The 22,241-nt window shown below is 41.8% G+C and overlaps 1 protein-coding gene across 5 annotated transcripts in view; it reads left to right on the forward strand.

The window, feature by feature from the left end:
* kmt2d (lysine (K)-specific methyltransferase 2D) overlaps positions 1-22,241 on the forward strand; it is a 32,438-nt gene that overhangs the window by 3,890 nt on the left and 6,307 nt on the right. For 2 of the 5 annotated variants that reach the window (XM_043225244.1, XM_043225245.1), the window contains exons 4-47: positions 123-325; positions 1,219-1,328; positions 1,437-1,599; positions 1,692-1,863; positions 2,589-2,703; positions 3,122-3,303; positions 3,519-3,676; positions 4,382-4,525; positions 4,793-5,589; positions 5,690-5,818; positions 6,577-6,690; positions 6,786-6,890; positions 6,981-7,162; positions 7,248-7,412; positions 7,808-7,917; positions 8,008-8,049; positions 8,143-8,313; positions 8,604-8,792; positions 8,875-8,991; positions 9,439-9,702; positions 9,784-9,867; positions 9,954-10,037; positions 10,115-10,276; positions 10,370-10,454; positions 10,558-10,796; positions 10,933-11,006; positions 11,104-11,154; positions 11,245-12,843; positions 12,941-13,108; positions 13,631-13,758; positions 13,869-15,676; positions 15,766-15,889; positions 16,246-16,333; positions 16,425-16,485; positions 17,000-17,232; positions 17,323-20,268; positions 20,346-20,489; positions 20,583-20,747; positions 20,905-21,052; positions 21,141-21,222; positions 21,326-21,501; positions 21,587-21,711; positions 21,803-21,938; positions 22,046-22,161. In XM_043225244.1, the coding sequence (XP_043081179.1) occupies positions 123-325; positions 1,219-1,328; positions 1,437-1,599; positions 1,692-1,863; positions 2,589-2,703; positions 3,122-3,303; positions 3,519-3,676; positions 4,382-4,525; positions 4,793-5,589; positions 5,690-5,818; positions 6,577-6,690; positions 6,786-6,890; positions 6,981-7,162; positions 7,248-7,412; positions 7,808-7,917; positions 8,008-8,049; positions 8,143-8,313; positions 8,604-8,792; positions 8,875-8,991; positions 9,439-9,702; positions 9,784-9,867; positions 9,954-10,037; positions 10,115-10,276; positions 10,370-10,454; positions 10,558-10,796; positions 10,933-11,006; positions 11,104-11,154; positions 11,245-12,843; positions 12,941-13,108; positions 13,631-13,758; positions 13,869-15,676; positions 15,766-15,889; positions 16,246-16,333; positions 16,425-16,485; positions 17,000-17,232; positions 17,323-20,268; positions 20,346-20,489; positions 20,583-20,747; positions 20,905-21,052; positions 21,141-21,222; positions 21,326-21,501; positions 21,587-21,711; positions 21,803-21,938; positions 22,046-22,161 (12,658 nt within the window). The remainder of the gene's footprint in view (positions 1-122; positions 326-1,218; positions 1,329-1,436; positions 1,600-1,691; positions 1,864-2,588; positions 2,704-3,121; positions 3,304-3,518; positions 3,677-4,381; positions 4,526-4,792; positions 5,590-5,689; positions 5,819-6,576; positions 6,691-6,785; positions 6,891-6,980; positions 7,163-7,247; positions 7,413-7,807; positions 7,918-8,007; positions 8,050-8,142; positions 8,314-8,603; positions 8,793-8,874; positions 8,992-9,438; positions 9,703-9,783; positions 9,868-9,953; positions 10,038-10,114; positions 10,277-10,369; positions 10,455-10,557; positions 10,797-10,932; positions 11,007-11,103; positions 11,155-11,244; positions 12,844-12,940; positions 13,109-13,630; positions 13,759-13,868; positions 15,677-15,765; positions 15,890-16,245; positions 16,334-16,424; positions 16,486-16,999; positions 17,233-17,322; positions 20,269-20,345; positions 20,490-20,582; positions 20,748-20,904; positions 21,053-21,140; positions 21,223-21,325; positions 21,502-21,586; positions 21,712-21,802; positions 21,939-22,045; positions 22,162-22,241) is intronic. The other 3 variants (XM_043225248.1, XM_043225246.1, XM_043225247.1) reach the window with 3 other exon arrangements.

A 22,241-nucleotide genomic window follows, 5' to 3' on the forward strand; every position in this document is an offset into this window, starting at 1 on the left:
AAGGTCAAATATAATGCAAAATTTGAATATTAATGCATTACATTTGATTAAACCGAGCTGTTCTGTTGAAGTAATGTGTACAGAGTTGCTAAACGTCTCTCCGGTTTGGTGTTTTTATTCAGGGAGACTGTCGGGGCCTGTGCTCTTTGTAACTGTGTGGAGCGTAGTCTGCATGGACAGCGGGAGCTCCGGTGTTTTGGACCCTCTTCCGATCGGCCCAGCTTGGAGCCCTCCGTCTCCTCTTTGCCAGCAGCTGGAAACGATGACCTGTCTTCCATTGGATTCTCCGAGTCCACCTGTCTGGCATCTCTCTTTAACGATACAGGTATGATAATAAAATCACAATTATAGTGTTGGATCGAGGCACGTGTGGAATAACATGGTTTTTATTTATTTCAAGCATTTCTATTTGTATGCTTTTTTTCAATTATGCAGAGATCAACCTGGTTGTTTAGAGCTATACATGCCTTAAAGTGTTTTTTTTTTTTTTTTTTTCTTAAATTTTTTTTTTTTTTTTGTTACTTGCCCAACCACAAAAAATATTATTAATCATTTTTAACAGTGCACTACCGTTTACATTTTTGGAGTCTAGCAGGGTTTTGTTCTTAATAATATATGAAATATGATTTGTGGAAACTGTGATCATTTGTTTCTTGGAGTAGAAAGCTCAAAAGAGCAGCCTGTTCGAATTGCTAATCTTTTGTAACATTATAAATGTTTTTTCCCAATTTAATGCATCCTTGTTTTATAAAAGTATTAATTCCTTTAAAATTCATAACAAAAGTTGTTACATTAAATTTAAATTTTACTTAAAATTAAGTCACATTAATCATAAAAACATTAGCTTAGCAGGAGGCTAACTCAACACTACAAGATGATATTAATCAGTACATCACAAGAAATTAATTTTTATGGTTTTCATGCTATAAAAATGCATGTTAGCAACAAATGTAGGGAGTAGTGACAGTTCCATCAACTGCTTCTAAATTCTCTCACTGGCCCCCAGGGTTTAACATTGAGCCCTGCAATACGTAAAAATTTGGTTTTTGAGTGTATGGTTTAGTGCATAGGTTTAGGTGCCAGTTTTTTTGCCTTGCAGTGATAACTGGTATAGCTGATATATTTGGGATTTTAATAGAACAAGACCTCATAAAATGCACTTTGAATGTATTTTATTCTCAATAGTGCTATAACTGCAAATCCTTTCTTATGAAACAGGGAGCTGCTGGGTTCACCACTGGTGTGCCGTTTGGTCTGAGGGAGTGGAGCAGACTGAGGGTGAGGTGCTGATAAACGTGGATAAGGCAGTCATCTCAGGGATACAGCGGGTAGGCTGAGAGCTTCCTTTATCAGTGCTTTAAACCTTGTAAATCTTGCTTTATAGCAGGCTAATTAATTTTTCTTTCTTTTGCTTTGCGTTTCAATCTCTGGTTCAGCCATGTGATTATTGTAAACGGATGGGTGCTACCATCCGGTGCCGGGCCGAAGGCTGCTCACGGTTCTACCACTTCCCCTGTTCGGCTGCGAGTGGATCATTCCAGTCCATGAAGCAGCTGGCGCTCCTCTGTCCAGAGCACATAGACAAGGCCGAGGAGATTGGTACGGGATGACAGCTCAACAGATGCGATGTTATCTGTAAATAATGTTTATGTTTCAGTGGTTACTGAGATGATACTGTGTTTGTTTTGCAGCGGGAGAGGAAGCACGGTGTGCAGTGTGCGACTCCATCGGGGAACTGTCAGGTCTGCTATACTGTACGGGCTGTGGGCAGCACTATCATGATGCCTGTCTAGAGATCAGTGCCACGCCACTTCAGCGGTCAGGTTGGCAGTGTCCTGAGTGCAAAGTTTGCCAGACCTGCAGGTATGTTCGTGCATCTTCACATCCGGTTTATATCATGAAACTTATCAGTGATGCACTAAACTTTTGGCACATTTTTGATTTGTTGTTAGAAACAGTTGGGATATTTAATTAGTGTTTTTCCAATAGTGTATATATAGTATATTTCATGCAGACTACATGGATAAACTACAACACTAGTGCAGGATTACCAAAATTGATTTGTTTTTATTTACTACTGTTATAGATTCTTAACAATCTCATGATCTTTTAGTTTGTTTTCTGCTGATGCCTGATCGTCACTAATTGCAGTAAGCTTTGTACTGTTACTTTTAATATGAGAAGTCTCAGCTTTAGAAAAGAAGTCAGTTTTAAAAAGAAATACAGGAAATTTGGTTTTGATGCTCTTTGTGGAAATGAGCAACAGAAGGTGTTATAAACAATAAAACATACTGGAATATATCATATCTCATGTAATCAGTCATTGTTTTGGCGGAAAACATCAATTTATTAATTTATCAATCTTTTATGAAAACAGGATATTTCATGCCAACCTAAAAACTGGATATAAAATTCCAATTTGAAATTGCAATTTAAATGTTTAAACAACTTTTTGTTGATTATTAAATTAGATTCTATTTTTAAATAAAATATATTTATTTTTTGCCAAGTGCATCCTACATTTTCCTACATATATTGTTGTTTACAAAGACTTTTTAAAGAAAAAATACATTTTTATTAACATTCAGGCAACCAGGGGAGGATTCAAAGATGCTGGTTTGCGATGCTTGTGACAAGGGCTACCACACCTTCTGTCTACTGCCGGCCATGGACTCTGTGCCCCCTGATTCATGGAAGTGCAAAGTAAGCTTAAACCCATGACTCATTCTTACATGCCCTTCATCTGTTTAATATCACCATTTAAGGCAGAATTCAGTCCCGTGTGGTTTATTTACATAGTTGCTCTGCTTTTTTCTTGTGCCTAAAACCGCATAAAGAAACCACCCGAATTTTTCAACCAAGGTTCCCCTAAAAATGAAAATCATTGTCATTTACCTCACCGGCATGTCGTTGAAACACAAAGTTTATCCAGTTCAAATAACACGTCATCCGAGCACTTTTAAAACGTGTGGCTATCCTTTTATGGTAGCCCTTCGAGTGATTGTGGCATGTAATGGCGGTATCAGTTTGTACAGATGTTTGGCGAGTAGGAAAATGTGATTTTTGTAAGTGAAATATGGCTCTATTGTTTTGTCTAACCTGATTTGCATGTCTGTTTTAGCGGTGCCGTGTGTGTATTGACTGTGGCATGCGAGGGCTAAAGCTTCCTGGCTCTGAACAGTGGTTTGAGAGCTACACGGTATGCGAGGGCTGTCAGCGCAGGCGCACCTCTGTCTGCGGCGTGTGCAGTAAGGCCACAGAGCCCTCGGTCTCCCTGCAACATCGCTGTGCCATCTGCCACAGGTCAGTTTATGTACCTTCTGGCATTAAGAACAGGCAAGTGAGCTGCTTCGTTGTCTAGAGCTGAGCGTTTAGTGCTATACAAAGAAGCGGGTTACTAAAATGGAGGTGACCTTTAAAGATTCAATGTGAAGCAGTATTTGTCATGAAGTAACAAACAAACTGACTTTCGTTTGTCTCTTTGCATAAATTTAACTTGTGTTTGATGTCCTCTGCAGATGGGTACACAGTGATTGTGCCTCTCTGTCAGGGCCTCCTGAGGAGAAATGCATCTGTGTGCTCTGTAAAGAAATCCCAGATGAGGTTCCAATCCAGTCTGAAGTGTCATCCACACAAGTAGATGAGAAAGCTGATTTGGAGGTGCCAATGGAATTGGGTATGATCTCAAGTATTTTTTAAAGAGCAGGCTCTGTGCAGTCACGTATCTGTTTTGAAAATCTCATGTGATAAGCACTAAATAAGGATGGGTGCATACAGGGTCCAGGATGTTCTTATGTTTCTTTTTCTTCAAACTACATTCAGGGGTTTTTAGAATTGCATGTGACGTTTTGTAAACACTTATGACTTATTTTGCTGTGTCCCTGTGAATTATCCATTGGGTTTAAAATTTGGATGGTCACGAGCTTTTAGAAAAGCCCATACATGCATAAACCTTCTGGAAAGTTTGGTTAGATGTCAACATAGTTCAGTTGACCAAAAGTAGTTTTAATATTGAAGCTTGAATAAATAAGGCTTGGAATATCTGTAATTTTAACTGCTTATTTATTTTCATTTTTAAATTAGTTTTTTTTTAAATAATTAATTATTCTACAATTACTGAAAGTATTTGCTGAAATGTTGCATTTAAATAAATTTTAAAATACATTTAATATTCTCAAGAAGCACATCTCCCTTTTAAGTTGTTTTAATACTTTGCGAAAACAATCTTTTTCAGGGTTCTTCGATTAACAGAAAGCTTTAAAAAACTGAACTAATTTTAAATAGAAATATTTTTTATATACCCAGATCTAGTTTCTTTTCTCTGTGCAGTTTTATTGACTGATATTAGATGTGGATATTGAGCTGATGTGTATCATTTTAGGGACAGAACTCGAGGTGGTTGGAACAGCAGAAGTGAAAGAAAACATGGAGGAGCTACAGGAAGAAGGTGCTGAGGGCCCCACAGAGACTGATATGCACAGTGAGGTCTCTACAGAGCAGCAGGGCCCTTTAGCTACAGTTTCAGGTAAATTTCAAAGCCCACCACAGTAGTTCAGGCTTATGTGCAATCATGTACACCGTCACAAAAATGGTTGTTTTTATTTTTTATGCAGTATATTGTATTTATGAAGGTGTCATTTAAATGTGTAATAATAAGAATGAGTTCTCAGGGGGAAATGTTTTTTAATTTTTTATTGAACAACTATATATTTTCACTATTTTGTAAATAATAGCTGCAATTTTTTTAATATTGGCAGCATAACATTGAAAACCTGCCTATTGTCTTTTGTAGAAGCTGATGAAAAACAAAAAGAGGAGACAACTACCATTGAAACAGTGGCTACAGAGGCCATTGAGGAAAAATCAGTGGACACTCAGGACACTCCTGTGAAGGATAGCCCAGACAGCCCTGTTCTAGACACTATAGAGGAAGCCCAACTTGATGTAGCTGAAAAGCAGGGGGAGTTGCAAAGGCAAGACAGTACTCCGCCAGCAGAGACAGAGTTGGCCATCACAGAGGAAGCTACAGAAACAAACCCTCCAACAAACCTATGTTCTCAGTCTTCTCAAATCACACTCCCTGTTTTGGAAGCAGCAGAGCCAGTTGTTATGGACTTGGAGGAGCCACAGCAAGAGGAGGCAATAGACCGGACTCCTCCCCCTGCTCCTCAGACAGAAGTGCCCCCTGCATCTGACACTGATGATAGAATGGGCCAGTCTGAGGATGAAGAAGAGGAAGATGAGCAGGGGGTGGAGGAATCTTTAGAGGATTCGCTCCTTAAAGATGAGAGTCAGGGAGAAGATGACCAGTCCAGGAAAGAGATGCAGGAGGGTATGAAGCCGGAGCTGGTCCTCGATGAGACATCAAACATTAGCCACGGTGACGAGAGCAGCAGCGGTTTCCTCGGCTCGCCGGCTGAGGCAGACTCTCAGATGCTATCCATGGAGCTCAGTCTGGTGCCAGCCGGCAGAACCCGTTCTGATTCGCTGCTCACCGAAACGGAGGACTCGTTGCCTTTTGATCCACTGAAGCCCGATGGAGATAAAGTAAAGCGCAGAGGCTCTCCAGGACGCTCACGGGTAAAACAGGTGGATGTCAGACACCAAACCTTTTTCTCATTAACATTGGATTCTGAAGAGCTTAGGTACACCGCTAGTCCAAAAGATACATTATGTTCTGACATTTCAGGGCAGAGGCAGTGGTTTTCCAGGGAAACGGCGGCCACGAGGTGGTGGTGGCAGCAGCGGCAGTAGTGGTGGAAGAGGACGTGGGCGGTCACGTCTCAAAGCAATGGCCTCTTGCATTGATGCCTTTCTAGTAAGTTTTTCTTTTCATCTGCCAGCCTTTCTATTCACAGCAAAGTTAACTTTTCAGTTAACTTTTGAATCTTAATTGAAATGAAATTAAGCATGTCTATTGAGTTTATTGCTTACCTTATAGACATACTGAAAGACAACAGTTAGTTTACCTTAGAACTTGAAAATAATTTAAAGCAAAGATGACAGATAAAACTGTGAACTCACTGCAAACCAATGAGTGTATTCCATAACAGAGGTGTTATCAGTCACTCAGTATGTACATTTAATGATGTTAACAAGCTTTAATATTTATGGATTAGATTATAAACATACATTTTGTTGCTAGATCACTGCGCTTCCAGAGACAGTCTGTCCATGCATGCGTCTGATTGGCTGTGATGTGCGATTGATTTTGATGCGTCACAGTGTTGCGTCGTGTTTAGTGTGGACACCCATATTGCTTGTTGCTGGAATCCTGTCGTGTCGCGTGTAGTTAGGACACGGTGTAAAGTTACTCAAGCTGAAAGAAAACAACTCAAAGCTAAATGCCCTCAAAAAAATGCAACACGGGTAATAAAATCTAAATCTAAATATTAACAAAATAAATGTGAAATTAATTTTGCATTATATTATTATATATTATATATAATATTACATAAATAATGCTGAACAAAATAAAACTCGGATGAACATGGTTCACCATAAATCCTGAAACAGCCAATATCCCTTGTGCTGAGCAATGCAAGTTTAAATGAAATTCATACATTACATTTACAGCAAACCATGACTGCAGACACTGGACTTAGCAAGGAAGAAGATGAGGAGGAAGATGACACCATGCAAAATACTGTGGTACTTTTCTCCAACACTGATAAGTTTGTCCTGCAGCAGGTATGAATATTACTTTCATAATTCCACTCCGTCTTGCTATAAAATTCAGCATCATGATTGACAATTACTTGATTTATCTCTTTTGTTTTTACCAGGACATGTGTGTAGTGTGTGGTAGTTTTGGACAGGGTGTGGAGGGCCAGCTTCTAGCTTGTGCTCAGTGTGCACAATGTTATCACCCATACTGTGTGAACAGCAAGGTAAGCATTCAAACTGTCTATTCTGTATGATTACTGGCATTATGCACAGACATTTTTTTTTTTTTATTTATTTGGATGCCTCCTCTATAGATCACCAAGATGATGTTGAGAAAAGGCTGGCGTTGTCTTGAGTGCATTGTGTGCGAGGTGTGTGGGAAGGCTTCAGATCCTGCCCGTTTGCTGCTTTGTGACGACTGTGATGTCAGCTATCACACTTATTGCTTGGACCCACCCTTACAGACTGTGCCCAAGGGAGGCTGGAAGTGCAAATGGTCTGTCATTGCCTTCTTGCACTTATATGTGCCACGAGTCCACAGAGAATGTTTTCTAACCAAAGCATTGTTTTACTCCCTTCAGGTGTGTGTGCTGTATGCAGTGTGGTGCTAGCTCCCCTGGGTTCCACTGTGAGTGGCAAAATAACTACAATCACTGCGGCCCTTGTGCCAGCCTGGTAACTTGTCCTGTGTGTCGTGAGAACTTCATGGAAGAGGAACTGCTTCTGCAGTGTCAGCACTGTGACCGGTCAGTAATGCATTCTTTTAATTAAAGGATAATTGAAAACTTGTATACATTCTTCTTAATAAGTTTGGGCTTAAGTATTTTTTAAAATGCTTTTATTCAGCAAAGATGGATTAAATTGATCAGACATTCAATGTATTAAAAATACACCAGTGTTACACCAGAGGCTGGTTGCATAAACTGCTTAGACTAGTCTTAAAAAGTTAGTCACCTCTTTCAAGTTATGAAAAGGTAGCAACTCCTAGTTGGTTAAACTAATTCTTAACATAGTGACAAAGGTATGCCACTGACCCTTGTAATAACTTGTAATAATAGTTGACTATATTACTGTTTTTATTGTTTTGAATAAAATGCAGCTTTGGTCAGCATAAATAGCTAATTGTATCTTTGCTTTATAGATGGGTTCATGCTGTATGTGAGAGTCTTTACACTGAGGATGAGGTTGAACAAGCATCTGATGAAGGCTTTGCCTGTACAGCCTGCACTCCATATGTCCCCAGGCCTGTTGGTGAGTTTCTTGATGCTTTTCAATTGCTAATATATTTAAAAGTGCTAATTTTACATACCTTTTTACATCTCTTTTATCTGTCTCTCTTAGTGGAGTCTACTATGATGTCAGCCTTCAAAATGAAAGAACCAGGTAAGTGCTTATGCATGATAATTAGTTGTCAGGCTTTCATCTATTAGCTATTTTTATATGACTTAATCACTTTTTCTCCATCTACATGCTCAGAGCCACAATTTTATCGTCTGGAGGGAGTCTGGCTAACAGAGACTGGCATGTCTTTATTGCGAAGCATGTCCATGTCACCCCTGCACAAGCGTAGACAGCGCCGGTCCCGACTGGGCACCATGTGTATTGATGAGCTGAAAGAAGGCGATGCAGATGGTGATGAGGGGAAAGGTCAGATAATAACCAAGTTTAATTTTGTGTTCTTCATGTTTAGCAATTTTATATATATATATGTATATATATATATATATATATATATATATATATATATATATATATATATATATATATATATATATATCTATATATCTATATATATATCTCTATATCTTTGTTGCAGCTGAAGTTTGGTACAATGTTTATAAATGTTTAAAGATTACTGGAACATTGTGTTAAATCAGTAAGGTGGCTCACTGTCATTGATCGTGAATGAAAATAATAAGAAACTGAAATTGTAATAGGAGGTGCAGAAGCGATGGAATGTGAGCCCAAGCTGGAAGCCCCTGGGAGCCCAGATAGGGATGGAGGAGTGGACAGAGAAACTGGGGCAGATGGAGGTATAGAGGGCATGGCTGACTGTGAAACTCTCAAAGGAGGAGTAGAGGAGACTGAAGACGGGAAGAAGAGAAAGCGGAAACCATATAGACCAGGTTACTGAGCTGCTTTATTTCAGATTAGTTCTATTAGTGTTTTGTGCTTTGAAAGAAATAGTTAATAAAGTGATTTTTGTAGGAATTGGAGGGTTCATGGTCCGGCAAAGAAAGTGTCACACACGAATGAGGAGAAGTCTGTCTGCTTCTGGTGATGGTGTTCCTGAAGGTCAATCAGCTGAAATGAAACTTGAGGAAGGCAAGTGTGGCCAAATTAGTTACTCTCTCCCAGCAAACACCAGCAACCAGTGCTTGTTAGATTTTATTGTGTAAGCATGTTAATAGCACAACCTGAATATGCCTTTGAGTTTTGGAATGTTTTGAGTTTGGTATATTTTTCCAACAAGCTATGCAATCTGACATGAAATAATAATGCCCTTACGAACTGCATAAATGTTTGTCTTGATTGACTGGAAAAATGCCTTTTACTTTTTTTATGAAATAATTCATATTGCATCAGAAAAGTAAGGAAATGTGAACTGCATCTGCAAATATACTTGTATTTGTGAAGCAAATATTTAGCTTTTTTTCCCATCAATGTTCGCCCAGCATCCTCTAGAGATTTTTCTTAGCAGTGTGATTTAACATGTTAGTCTCAATCTAAGCTTATGTCTGTCGTTTTCATGGTCAATTTTATTTCATTTAGGACCTCACCCTGACATACCTCTTGATGTCCCAGAGACAAAAACTGCAGAAGGAGAGGGTGAGCAAGCCAAGAAGCGCAGGGGCAGAAAGAAGAGCAAGTTGGAGGATATGTTTCCTGCATACCTGCAGGAGGCTTTCTTTGGCAAAACATTACTCGACCAGAGTAAGAGAGCTTTTCTTGCTCCTCCAACCCAAAGACATACGCAGGGCGTTTTGAGACCTCCACTTCCTGGGCAGGGGGCCAGAAATGCAGCCTCTGAACCAGGTAACACACTACAGTAATGTTTGTTTTCGATAATAATTGTTTGATTTAAGTGAAGATTTAAAAAAATTTTTGTTCTTACAGTTGAGGCTGCAGTCAGGCCAACTGGGCTGCCCATGGAACTAAAGCAAGAAGGCGAGGGATCCAAGCCTCCAGGAGATCGAGCAGGTGAGATTTTTGAGATTGAAGTACTTTGATATTTTGACAATGAATGTTAGCAGAACATAATATTTATTTTAATATTGAATGTTTAGAAGGGCAAGGAGCAAGTGGGCAACTTTCTAACAAAAATCAGAGCTCAGGAGATACACAAGGGTCTGATGTACAGAAGAAAGAAGGTAATTTCTTTAAACAAAATAAGTGAGGTAGCTGTCAAGAACAGCGTTACTCAAAATATCACCTTTTCACCCACCAGATCTCCCTCAGGGACTAGAAGGCCAGGACTCTCAGCAGTTTTTTCGCAAGGTACTAGGACCCACAGAGGGAAACGCCACAAGTGGGCCTCTGCAGCCTAGCATTAAGCCTGTTCGAGAGGGTGATTCAAATCAAAGTAGTTGCCCTCAAAGAAGCCTTCTAGGTATAGGCAGAATTTCATATTACTACTTTTTTTTTTTTATTTATACATATCTACACTTATAAATACTGAAGAAATACTATCATTTAACTACAGGTGCATCCTTATCTGGCGCACTCCCCACAACTAGTATGATGGAATCTTTTTCAGGTCTCTCCCAGTCCCCTTTTTTTGACATTCGGTAAGCCATAGATTTGCTTTTCTGTTTTGTCCCTTAATTTCTTTAATTCAATTATATATTCTTTAATTTAATATATATTTTTGTTTATTTGTGTAATCTTCAGGGATCGAGGTGGTCTTTTCAGTCCAGACCAGGATGAGGAAAGCCCATGGGCAACACCATCTGCTCCAGCCACCCCTTCAACTCCTCCAACTCCTACTGAACCGGAAGGTGATGGCCTCTCCTACAACCAGCGCAGTCTGCAGCGTTGGGAGAAGGATGAGGAATTGGGAAATCTATCTACCATCTCTCCTGTACTATATGCTAACATGAACTTCCCTAGTCTCAAACAAGACTACCCTGGTTAGTATTAATTTGACTTTTAGAAGTGTTGTAGTGTGTGTATTCGACAGTTATTTACTTTAACTGTGTAAGCTCTCTATATTTTGAGCAGTAAAGATTTGTTAGGTCTGCTTCATTATTTCCTTTTTATTCATAGACTGGGCCAGTCGATGCAAACAAATAATGAAGATTTGGAGGAAGGTATCAGCAGCAGACAAGGTTCCTTATCTGGTAAGTGCAAGTTTAAATCTATAGTGTAACTGAACTTTATAGTACTTTGTTTTCTAATTTTGTTCTTTTCTTTACTACTTTTCCATTATCTATTCAGCAAAAGGCCAAAGATAATAGGGCTGCTCAGAGAATAAATAAGGCACAGAAGGTAAGTAGCCATTCTATTCAAATGCACTGTATATTAGTTTGATTTGTTTGCATTGTAATTTTACACATTTTTCTTTATTCTAATCAACAGCAGGCAGAGAGTCAAGTATGTCGGCCTATTAAAACTGAGCCTGGCCGTATTAAAGGAGAGCGCCCTAATCTGCACCTCCAAATTCCCCCACCCTCAGGCTCCGTATCCACACCCTCCCAGCCGAGCTCTGCAGAGAGTCCCTACCCCCTTGCCCCTGACTCTGCATCTTCAGCCTTTTTTCCTGATGGACCCCTCAAGACCCCTTGCTCAGCTGATGTTCAGACAGACCCATTTTCTAAACTTCCCTCTCAGTCTCCGCACCTTCAGTCTCAGCCATCCACACCATACTCACAGCCTTCTTCCAGCCCCTTGCAGGCCTCTTCCTCAGGATATCCTATGCCTGGCCCACAGGGTGCTACTCAGGGACGGCCAGCCAACTTTGGCTCCCTTGACATGCAACCAGGGACTCCTCGCAGGGCCCAACAGGTTGACCCATTTTTTAAATCACAACAGCAAATCCCCAAACCGCAGCAGCTCTCTCAGGAGGCCTTAGGTCCACCTGAGAGTCCTAGATCTAGGCCTGGTGGGCCTGGAGACTCACAGATGTTCTCACCGCCTCATACAGCCCTTTGTGGAGACCCTTACCGTGGGCAGCATGGAGCTAGCCGGCAAGATCATGCTTCATCTCCATCACCTTCTGCGATAGCTTCTTCACCTGCTGCAGTGGGTCAAAATAGGGCAGAAATTAATGCCCCATCTCCACGTTCTTCATTTGGCAGACAAGACCTAAGCTCTGGTTCTCCTGCTAGTTTGGACTGTGGAGATGGGCTATTTAAAGCTCCCATGACACCTCGTATGCATCAGGGGGATGCAGGCGGATTATCTGTTTCACACCCTCCAGGTGCCTCTCCAAATCATCCTCCTGAGAGCTACCGCCAATCTCCCTCTACGTTCTCTGACCCTTACGCCCAGCCTCCTCTCACACCGCGACCTCAATCGGGTGACGGCTCGTCCCCTCTACCCCAGAGGCTTCCTCAGCAAGAAACGTACTCAAGATTGCCTTCCAGCCCTCAGTCACAAGGCAGTTCTCAGTCGCCTCTCACACCAGGAGCCATTTCCAATGATGTGCTTTCTGTGCAGTCACCAGTCACTCCACGCTTCCAGTCACCTGACCCCTACTCCCGCCCACCTTCACGACCTCAGTCCAGGGATTCATTTGCCTCATTGCATAAACCCCCCCGCCCATCTTCTGTAGCACCAGAAGGTAACTCTCCTTTTAGAGGCTCGCCTCATCATAGCCAACAACCGCCCTGCTCACCCTCAGTAGCAGATCCGCTCTCTGGAAAACCCCCTGCTTTCAGCTGCAGTCCTGGTGTAGGGCTTCAAATGGGCCAGCAACAAGTAATTGGCCAGCAGCAGATGACTCCTCAGCAAGCTCAGGTCCACCTCCAGCAGCCACAGTCCCAAACACAACCAGTGGGTGCTGAATTTAACTCAAGAATAGCACTCCCACCTGGAAACCAAGAAGCAAGTGTGCGGGCAACAGATGGTCCACATTTACCCAACTTGCCAGGGGTGCAGGATATGTCAGAGCTGTCAGCTGGACAGGATCCAGCTCTCATGAGCCTTAGTCCATCCGAGTTAGAAAAGCACAGACAGGTAAAGTAGACATTCAGTAGTTGTGTAAGTTTAATAAGAGTTTTGGGTAGAATGAGGTTGGTTTTAATTTTCACTTATCACACATCTGTTACTACAGAGGCAACGATCACGAGAATTTTTGATAAGACAAAAAATGCAGAGAAACTCACTTCGCCAAGAAAAGGAAACACCTGTGGTGGGTAATCCTGCTCAGAATTGGCCAGGTGGGGATATGCCACCCTTTCAGCAAGACAAAAGCCAGCGAGCACCACCTCCTTACCCTCAGGTATTGATATGGAATTAATATTGACTGGGATGTACGGAATCTGGGCTGCGTGATTTAATTTGGGAAAAAAAGATTTGATGCTGTGCTCTTATAGGGGTGCACAATATTTTGTCAATTTTCGTATTTCTCATTAACTTAAGAATATTAAGCAAAATATGAAAAAGAATTGTTACTACACAACTGTCAATTTTTTTCAACACTAATATTTATTACAATCATTATTAGTTGTCAAATCTTAATCGATCTTCCTTTTATTAATGTTTCTCATAAGTTTGGGAAAATGGTTGACACACATTGCACTCTCAAATACAACCCAAACTCAGAGCACATGCAGAGATGAGTTCAGAAATGAGAAACTTATTATTATTAGAAATGTATTTTACTAACTTGTGTGTGTGTGATATATGATCACATTAAGCCATATTATGATTTTTGGCTTTGTTTCTGTTGATTGTGCAGCAGTTTGAGTAAACAGCCAAAAGTGTTTTGTTAGTTAGCTTAACATCATCTTTTGACCATCAGGACAGAGCTGTGGTTGCTCAGGCAGCACTTGCCACCAGGATGCCTCCGCCAGTGGGAGCAATGGATGAAAAGCTCTGCCGCCCACCTCCTCCTGGGACACCAGCAACTATGGACCCCAGTGCTTTAAGGTAGACTGAACTAATTGAATGCTACTGATTTTGAGTACATTGTATTTTTAACAGTCCTTGTACATGTTACTTCACTAGTGAGCAATTCATAATCAACATTTTTCTTATAGGCAAGCTGGGCCCAATATTTCTCAGGGGATGTATTCTCGTCCACCATTTCCTGCACAGTGGCAAAACCAAGGTGTTCCACGGAGGTTCCCACAGCCATCTATGATGGAAGCCGTTCCCAGACAGCACCTTAATACTCCCATCAACAATCCTCTTAACATGCAGTCCATGCAGAATATGCCCAATCCATTGACAGGGGCTCCAGGCACTGGCACAGAGGCTGTACAAAGCCATGTGTCGGGAGCTCCACCTCAGTTTATAGAGCTGAGGCATAATTCCCAGAGAATGCCACTGGGTCCTCAGTTTATGCAAAGGGCGCCTATACCCAGACCACGCATGTTTCTTCCACAGCAGGAAATGAATGCTGCTTTTGTTCAGCAGAATTTACCCCCTTCTCTCGAAGCTTCAGCGGAGGGAATGCGTGATCCTAGAATTGGGTTACAGCAGGGTGGCATGGACCTACTGATGCAACAACAAAGCAATGTTCCCCCTTCTCAGTCTCAACTACAGTCGCAGCAGGTGCCAACTACTACACCCAAAACTCCCATTTCTCACACTACTACTCAGCAGCTTTCTCAAACAAGTACAATAGGTGGTCAGCAGACTGTTGTAAATCCAGTTGACCTACCAGAGTCTGACCTTGGTCTTGGTGATACAGTGGCAGAAACCGGAGTCGAGGACGATGATCTTGCTACTCTTGACTTGGATCCTGATAAAGGTGATGATGATTTGGGAAACCTTGACAATCTTGAGACCAACGATCCTCATTTGGATGATCTGCTAAACAGTGATGAATTTGATTTGCTGGCTTACACTGACCCTGAACTTGATCAGGGTGATCCCAAAGATGTCTTCTCTGACCAGTTACGACTTGTAGAAGCAGAGGGGGAAGGACCAGGTTCTTCTACTAAAGTAGAAATCAAGGTCGAAGAGAAACCAAAAGTGGATATAGTTTCCCAGGACATGCACACAACTGCCACTCAACCGCCTTTAAAGACTGAGACTTCATCTACCAAAACTCAGAAGGTAGAGTCTTCTGATGTCATTAGGCTATCCTCTGTAAAACTTGAAGACAAGGGATTGATTGAACAACCACAGTCAGCACAAGCTCCTGTTAAAGATGACATTAGTGAAACCGTGTCTGTTTTGCTTAGTGGAACAAAAGCCTCTAATCAACCAGAGACTGCAACTGCTTCATTGAACACAGTCCGTCTAGGTGGCATACCTTTTCCTCTTCCCAGCCAAGCAGAAGCACTGTCTTTTCCACCAACTGCACCACATCCGGACCTGGGTAATGATCCCCTTGGATTACCAGATGCTGGCCACCATTCTACAGCAGACGATCTTGACAAAGTAGAAAGCTCACTGGAAGCGAGTGAATTACCTTTGTTAATACAAGATCTTTTGGAACATGAAAAGAAGGAGCTTCAGAAGCAACAACAGCAGCAGCAGTTAAGTGCTCTACAAGGAGGAATTGGTAGTCAACTCCACGGCATTCAGAATCAGCAACAGCCTCCACAAGGGCCAAATCAAATTATGATGCCACAGCATCACCATCCACCCCAAGGCATAGTGCCTCAAGCTGGTATGGTGCCCAGGCCTCCTCACATGTTACCACAACAGCAGCAGAGGTTAATTGGTGCTGCAGTGCCTTCACCTCCCCATGCAGCAATGGGACAGCAGCAAGGCATTTTACGCGGTGTACAGCCTGGTAGAATTCATCCAGGTCTTACTCCTCAGCAGCAGACAGCTCCACCTCCGCATGTTGTTAAACCGCAGAACTTGGCCAGCAACTTTTTCCCAGATAAAGGTGTGCTGAGTTTTATCAACTTGTGTTATCAAGTTTTTGTTATGCCAAAAATTAATGTTCTTGTTAATATAAAAAATCTTTTTTCTCAGACCTGGATAAATTCATGACAGATGATATAATGGATCCCATTGCAAAGGCTAAAATGGTTGCACTGAAAGGCATTAAAAGGGTGTTGGCTCAAGATCCTATGGGTGTACCACCAGGAATGAATAGGTACTGTTTTTGACTCTTATTATTTTTATTTATTAATAAACCTATACATAGAGTTCAGACTTACGAAAAACAATGGTCTAGGCAAGTGTTTACTGTTTAAAGGGTTAGTTCACAATCTTCACTAAAAGATTTACTGGTCAGCTGCTAGGTAACAGTTTCATGCATTTTTAAAATTAAATAACAATTTGGTGCACACTTGTGGCAGATGCGTTATGCAATTGCCCTAGATACAGTTGCCTTTATGTAGAAATTGTATTTACATTTAGAAGTGGTTTTGTTCCTAGGCAAAATTTTCTGGTTGACATTTCCATAAAATTGCCCACTTAGTTTCTGTTTTAAATTTGATTTAACTTTAGGCAACAAGTGTCTCTATTAGCTCAGAGGTTGACCTCTGCCCCTGGAAATGATGATTCTCAGGCTCAGCTTGCTCCTGGGTCTTCTAAGGTAGGTTTTTTTATTCTTCTTTAGCTCACATTTCATTTGAATTTAATACAGAATATTTTAATTCATTTGAAACTTAATCCTTCTATTTCAGGAGGGTGAAGGCAGCAACCAGGTTCAAACAAGACCAAATCCTCCACAGTTTGGCATCATCAGTATGTTTTTTGTTTTTTTAGTAAACCACTCCTTTAATGCTGTTATTACTCTTTCCCTTAATAATACATTACATTCTCTATGTAGAAATGCAGTCTTATGATTTTTGTCACTATAGAAAATAATCCAGAAAACAAAATGTAATTCTGATTTCTGGTTTCAGAAATTTGACAATTTCAGAATGCAGATTATAACATGACACTGTGTTGCATATTGAAGAAAAAAAGAGGCTGTTCAGAATTGTGCAGTTTTAAAAGCGCACAATTTATTTTGTCTTCATGCATTAATATAATGCAATATTATAATATACTCTATGTAATTTTTCTTATAATAATTCAGTTATTGCACACATATGCATATATATATATATATATATATATATATATATATATATATATATATATATATATATATATATATATACATACATACACACACACACACACACACACACACAGACGGTTCAGTTTATTTTTACACAATATTAATGTTCTTGGGGCATTACACTTTTAACAGATGATGCTGAGCAACACCAATATGAAGAATGGCTTGTGCACACCCAGCAGTTGCTGCAAATGCAGTTGAAGTTCTTAGAAGAGCAAATTGGAGCACATCGTAAATCCCGTAAAGCTCTATGTGCCAAGCAGCGCACTGCAAAGAAAGCTGGGCGTGAATTTGCAGAGGCAGATGCTGAAAAGCTCAAACTGGTCACTGAGGAACAAAGTAAGATCCAGAAACAGCTGGACCAGGTATGCAAAATGTTTTTATACTAGTTTTGGTGAGAGATTTTATTATCTTGAAAGTTATTTAGCTAAGAACAAATAAATTTGCTTTTCTAGGTGCGTAAACAGCAAAAGGAGCACACCAATCTTATTGCAGAGTACCGAAGCAAGCAACAACAACATCAGCAAGGGTCTTCTATACTTGCTCCAGGGCCCTCTACACAAGCACCCCACATGCTTTCCAAAATGCCTGGACAAATGATGATGGGCCAACAAGGAGCACCAATTATTGGTCAACAACCTGGAGGAATGCCTCAAGTAGGGATGCCTCAGGGAGGCATGCCAGTTAGGATGCCTCAAATGCAACCTTTTGGTGGAGCCCAGCCTTCTCTCCCACTTGGACCTGGCACTGTGCAACCAGTGCCACCTCCTGGTTTTTTCCAACAACCCCCTGGAGCACAAGGACCAGATCCAAGAGTTATACAGGAGCGACAGTTACAGCATAGAATGCAAATGGTTCAAAAAATGCAGCAACAACAACAGCAGCAGCTAATGATGGGGCAGCAGTCTATGCCACATCAACCTCAGCAGCCTGGTATAATGAATCAGCAACCTGGAGCCATGGGCAACCAGCCAACCCAAGTTTTAATGGGCAATATGGGGCAGCAGCAACCAAGCTTACAACAAGGATTAATGAATAGCCAGCAAAATCAGCAGGGGTTAATGCAAACAACTCCAGGTATGATGGGAAACCAGGCTATTGGGCAGACACAACATAATGTCATGGGCCAACCTATGACTCAAACTGTAAATATGATTGCAGGCCAGCCACAGGGTATGGTTGGTAATCAACAAATTGTTCAGCAGCTTCAGAGACCACAGGGTTTGATGGATCAGCATGGGCCAGGTGGACAACATGTTATTAGGGGGCCACCAACACAACTCACGCCTCAACAGCAGAGTGTAATGGCTCAGCGCATGCTCATGACACAACAGCAACAGAATGCTGCAAAAAACCTTGCTCAACTTCAGCAGCAACAAATTTCACAACTGAAACAACCTCCACAGGTTGGTCCCTCTGAGCCACAAAGAGCTTTAGAAACTCCACAATCGGCTAATCCCCAAGGAGCTACTGAGAACTTGCAGCAAGGTGTCCAAGACCTTCAAAATCCTGATCATAAAGATGGGGGACTGCTTAGCCCAAAAACACCGCCCCAGCAGGGTGGACCTCCTACACCACTTCAGATGCAACAGACGGGATCTAATGGAGACCAACAATGTGGTGTTGGACAGCCACAGCAAACACATGCTTTTCTGGGTCAGCAACAGACAGCACAGCCTCAGTCAAACCAGAATATTGGAGTACCAGAACAACATGGTTTCGTGGGCAACCAACAGGCTGGTCCACATCTTAAAGTACAACCGCAGCAGCAACAGATGCAACTTGGTCTTCAGACGCAGAACACCATACAAATAAAACAGGAAGATCAGCAAATGTGCTTTATGGCACAACAGCAAGCTTGTCAGATTGCTGCACAACAACCACAGGATATGCTTGGCCAAAATAGTGGTCAGACTCAAACTACAATGACTGGCATTACAAATCAACAGCAGCAAGCTCTCTTGACTCAACAGATAGGCATGCCTAGAGGCCAGCAGATGGTGATGACTCCAAGGCCTGGTGCTCCAACAGGGCAAATACGTGCCCCTTTCAACATTCAGGCCTTCATTGCACAGAACCCACAACTCCGTCACCTGACTCCCAGCCAACAGTTGCAGCAAATTCAGGTAATGATTGCTCAGCGACAGCTACAGCAAGGCCAGATGCTAAGAATGCAAGGTCAGGCTCAGGGACAAATGCGTCCCCAGGTCCCACAGGGGCCACCAGTTGGTCCACGGATGCCAGGTCTTGAAGCCCAACAACAGCAGCACCGCTTTGGATTAGCAGGCAAACATGGTCCAGCCGGCCCTCAACAGCAATCGGGAGCAATGGGACAATCATCTGGTATGGCTCCACAGTTTCATCAAGGTGTTTCGGGGGCTATGCAGCAACCTTCTCAAGGACCTTTGCCTCAGTACATCAATAGTGCCCAGCAGCAGCAGATGTTACAACAGCAACAAGTACATCAGCATCAGATGATGAGGAGTCAAGTGCCCAGACCAGTAATGGGTCAAGTTCGTGCCACAGCACCAGGACATATGGCTAGGCCGATGTCTCCCCGTCAGTTAGTGGGTCAGGGTTCTCCTGGAAGCCCACTTTCTAATCAAAGGCTCATGAGAATTTCTCAGACTCCACCAGGCCCCCAGCACCTTCAGCAACAGCAGGCCCATGTGGCAACAGCACTGAGCCCCTTTCAAGCCTCTCCCTCTCATGTGGGTTCTCCTGCAGGGTCTTCTGTTCCAGAACCTGGTTCAAGCCCAGCATCTGTACATAAATCTGAGCCAGGCACCTTGTCCCTCTCTAGCCACTTGTCATCCCCTTCTAGGCCAGAAAATGTTGTAGGAAAGAGTAGTCCCTTTAGCCAGACAGGGGGATCAATAGCTTCACCTTTGCGATCTCCAATTGCCAAGACTCAGAGCCCCAATACTGAAACTCTGTCATCTCCTTTTCCACTTAATGGTCCATCTCCTCAGTCAGCACAGAACCCACACCAAGCAACAACTGCTGCCCAAGTATCTGATAGTCATTTGTCTCAACCAGCTCAGCTGCCCAGTGAAATAACACTGCAAAACATCAAACAAGAACCACGTGAAGTCCAGTGTGACACTGGAGGTAGTGTAGAGGCCCATTCTGAAGGCATAAAGAGAGAAATTTCTGGAGAGGCAGTCACTGCCATTGCAAACTCTGTTCCAGGCTCTAGATGTCAAGCAGGAGATCTTGGATCCCAAATTCAAAGGACAGAGACTGGCCAACAGCTCCTACAGAAACTTCTTAGAACCAAGAACTTACAAATGGCTTCTCAGAGGCCCTCAGATGGCATTCATAATGAGATAAATGGGCACATCAATAGCAAGCTCGCAATGCTAGAGCAAAAGCTTCAAGGAACTCCACGCAACATGGAGGTATGACCAAAAAGCCTCTTGATTTAATTTTTTTTTTTTTTTTAAAGCTTCTAATTTTTGTCCGTTGTGGTTTTTAGGATCTGCAGTCCCTCACAAAGAGAACTCCGATAGTAAAGGCAAAACGTACCACAAAAACTGGAGAGCGTGGACCAAACTCTAGAAAGAAAACCAAGAAAGAAGAGGTTGGAAAAACTGAGGCAATAATGAAGCAGCTGAAACAAGTATGTGGCATTGGCTTAATGAATATTTTCTTCCAGTTTTAAAAGTGATGCTATATTATAATAAACAATTGCTCTCTTACGGTTAACCCACAGGGACTTTCTCTTCTTCCTTTGATGGAACCCTCCATTACTGCTAGTCTGGATTTGTTTGCTCCTTTTGGCAGCAGTCCAGCCAATGCTAAGGCCCAGTTAAAAGGCTCATTTGGAAATGCTATGCTGGACAACATTCCAGACTACTATTCCCAACTTCTTACAAAGGTATGGTATAGTTTGGCATTTTGTATACCTTTCAGTACACAATGGAAGACATGTTCCTTGTTCTGTCAATTTCAAAGAGACCAAAGTTTGTTAACTGCAACACTTTTTCAAAATGTAATATACATTTTTTTTTGAGATGTTCTTTTTTTCGTATTAGAACAACCTCAGCAATCCTCCAACACCACCATCATCACTTCCTCCAACTCCACCACCTTCTGTGCAACATAAGCTTCTAAATGGAGTAACACCTGTAGAAGAACTAGCAGAAGGTCAGAAAGAGACAGAGACATCAGAGGATACCATGGGTAAGACAAAGTATTAATACTAATTCATTAGTGGGACTATTTGATGGATTGGCCGTTTTTGCACAGAATTTTTTCTTTGTACTTGAAGGTTCTGTTCCAGATGAAGTTAAAAGTGTAGACATACTAGCAGCTCTCCCCACTCCACCTCACAACCAAAATGAAGATATACGGTAAATTACCAACTACAATATGTTCCACAGAACAACTATATTAAACGTGTGTGTGTGTGTGTGTGTGTGTATATCAGTGCGCTTATGGATTTTGTCAAATCAGGATGGAGAGCGATGAAGACAGTGACGCTCCAGACAGCATTGTGCCTGCATCCTCACCTGAAAGCCAACTAGGTGAAGAGACAACACGCTTCCCCCATCTATTGGATCCTAAAGAGGAGGAAGATGAGAGGGCCATCTCTCCTGTTATACCCATTATTCCTCCTTCTGCCATCCCAAGTATGTAGTATCATTTGGAAATGATTTGTTTGCTTGAATCTTTAAAGACTCGATCAACTGACTTGTTGATCTAACCCATGCACAGGTTTTTCCGAAACAAAACCATTTGAGTCAGCGGATGGAAAAGTTGTTGCCTCATCCAGCCAGTGGGACAAAACCAAAAGCAATGAAGTGTCTGTAACCTTTATGCTTTCATCAGCTGCAGCAAAGGTATTCAGATTCACTCTAAATTTCTTTACCCCCATAAAAGCCTTAGATAATTTTGTGTGACAATTTAAGTACTGTTTTAATTTCCCAACAGAATCTCAACACAGTGATGTTGGCTGTTGCCCAACTGCTGCAAATACGTATGCCAAGTTCTTATGAGGCAGCTTTTCCCCAGAGTCCTGGTAGAGCAGGTGTTGGACCTGGGAAAGTACCTGACGCTTCCAACCCAGGTAATGCACTCAAGATGTCATTTAACATTTTCAAAATGTTTGCCAAATATTAAGCTCCTCCTTTGTATTTTTTTTTTTTCTTATACTGTTTTTTTTTTTTTAATCAGGTATGAAGGCGGACCCTTCTGCAAGCCATGATGCAGAATGGCTTAGGCAGTTTGATGTTTCCCTCCCAGGGTGTACCCTGAGAAAACAAGTTGATATTCTTGCTCTCATCAAACAGGTGAGATTCCTGACAATTGTTTATTTTATTATTATTTTTTTTTATGAATGTCATCTTGTTTTTGAGAAGTACATTACATT

This window comes from Puntigrus tetrazona, chromosome 23 (genome assembly GCF_018831695.1).
Source record: "Puntigrus tetrazona isolate hp1 chromosome 23, ASM1883169v1, whole genome shotgun sequence".
Classification (NCBI taxonomy): Eukaryota; Metazoa; Chordata; class Actinopteri; order Cypriniformes; family Cyprinidae; genus Puntigrus; species Puntigrus tetrazona.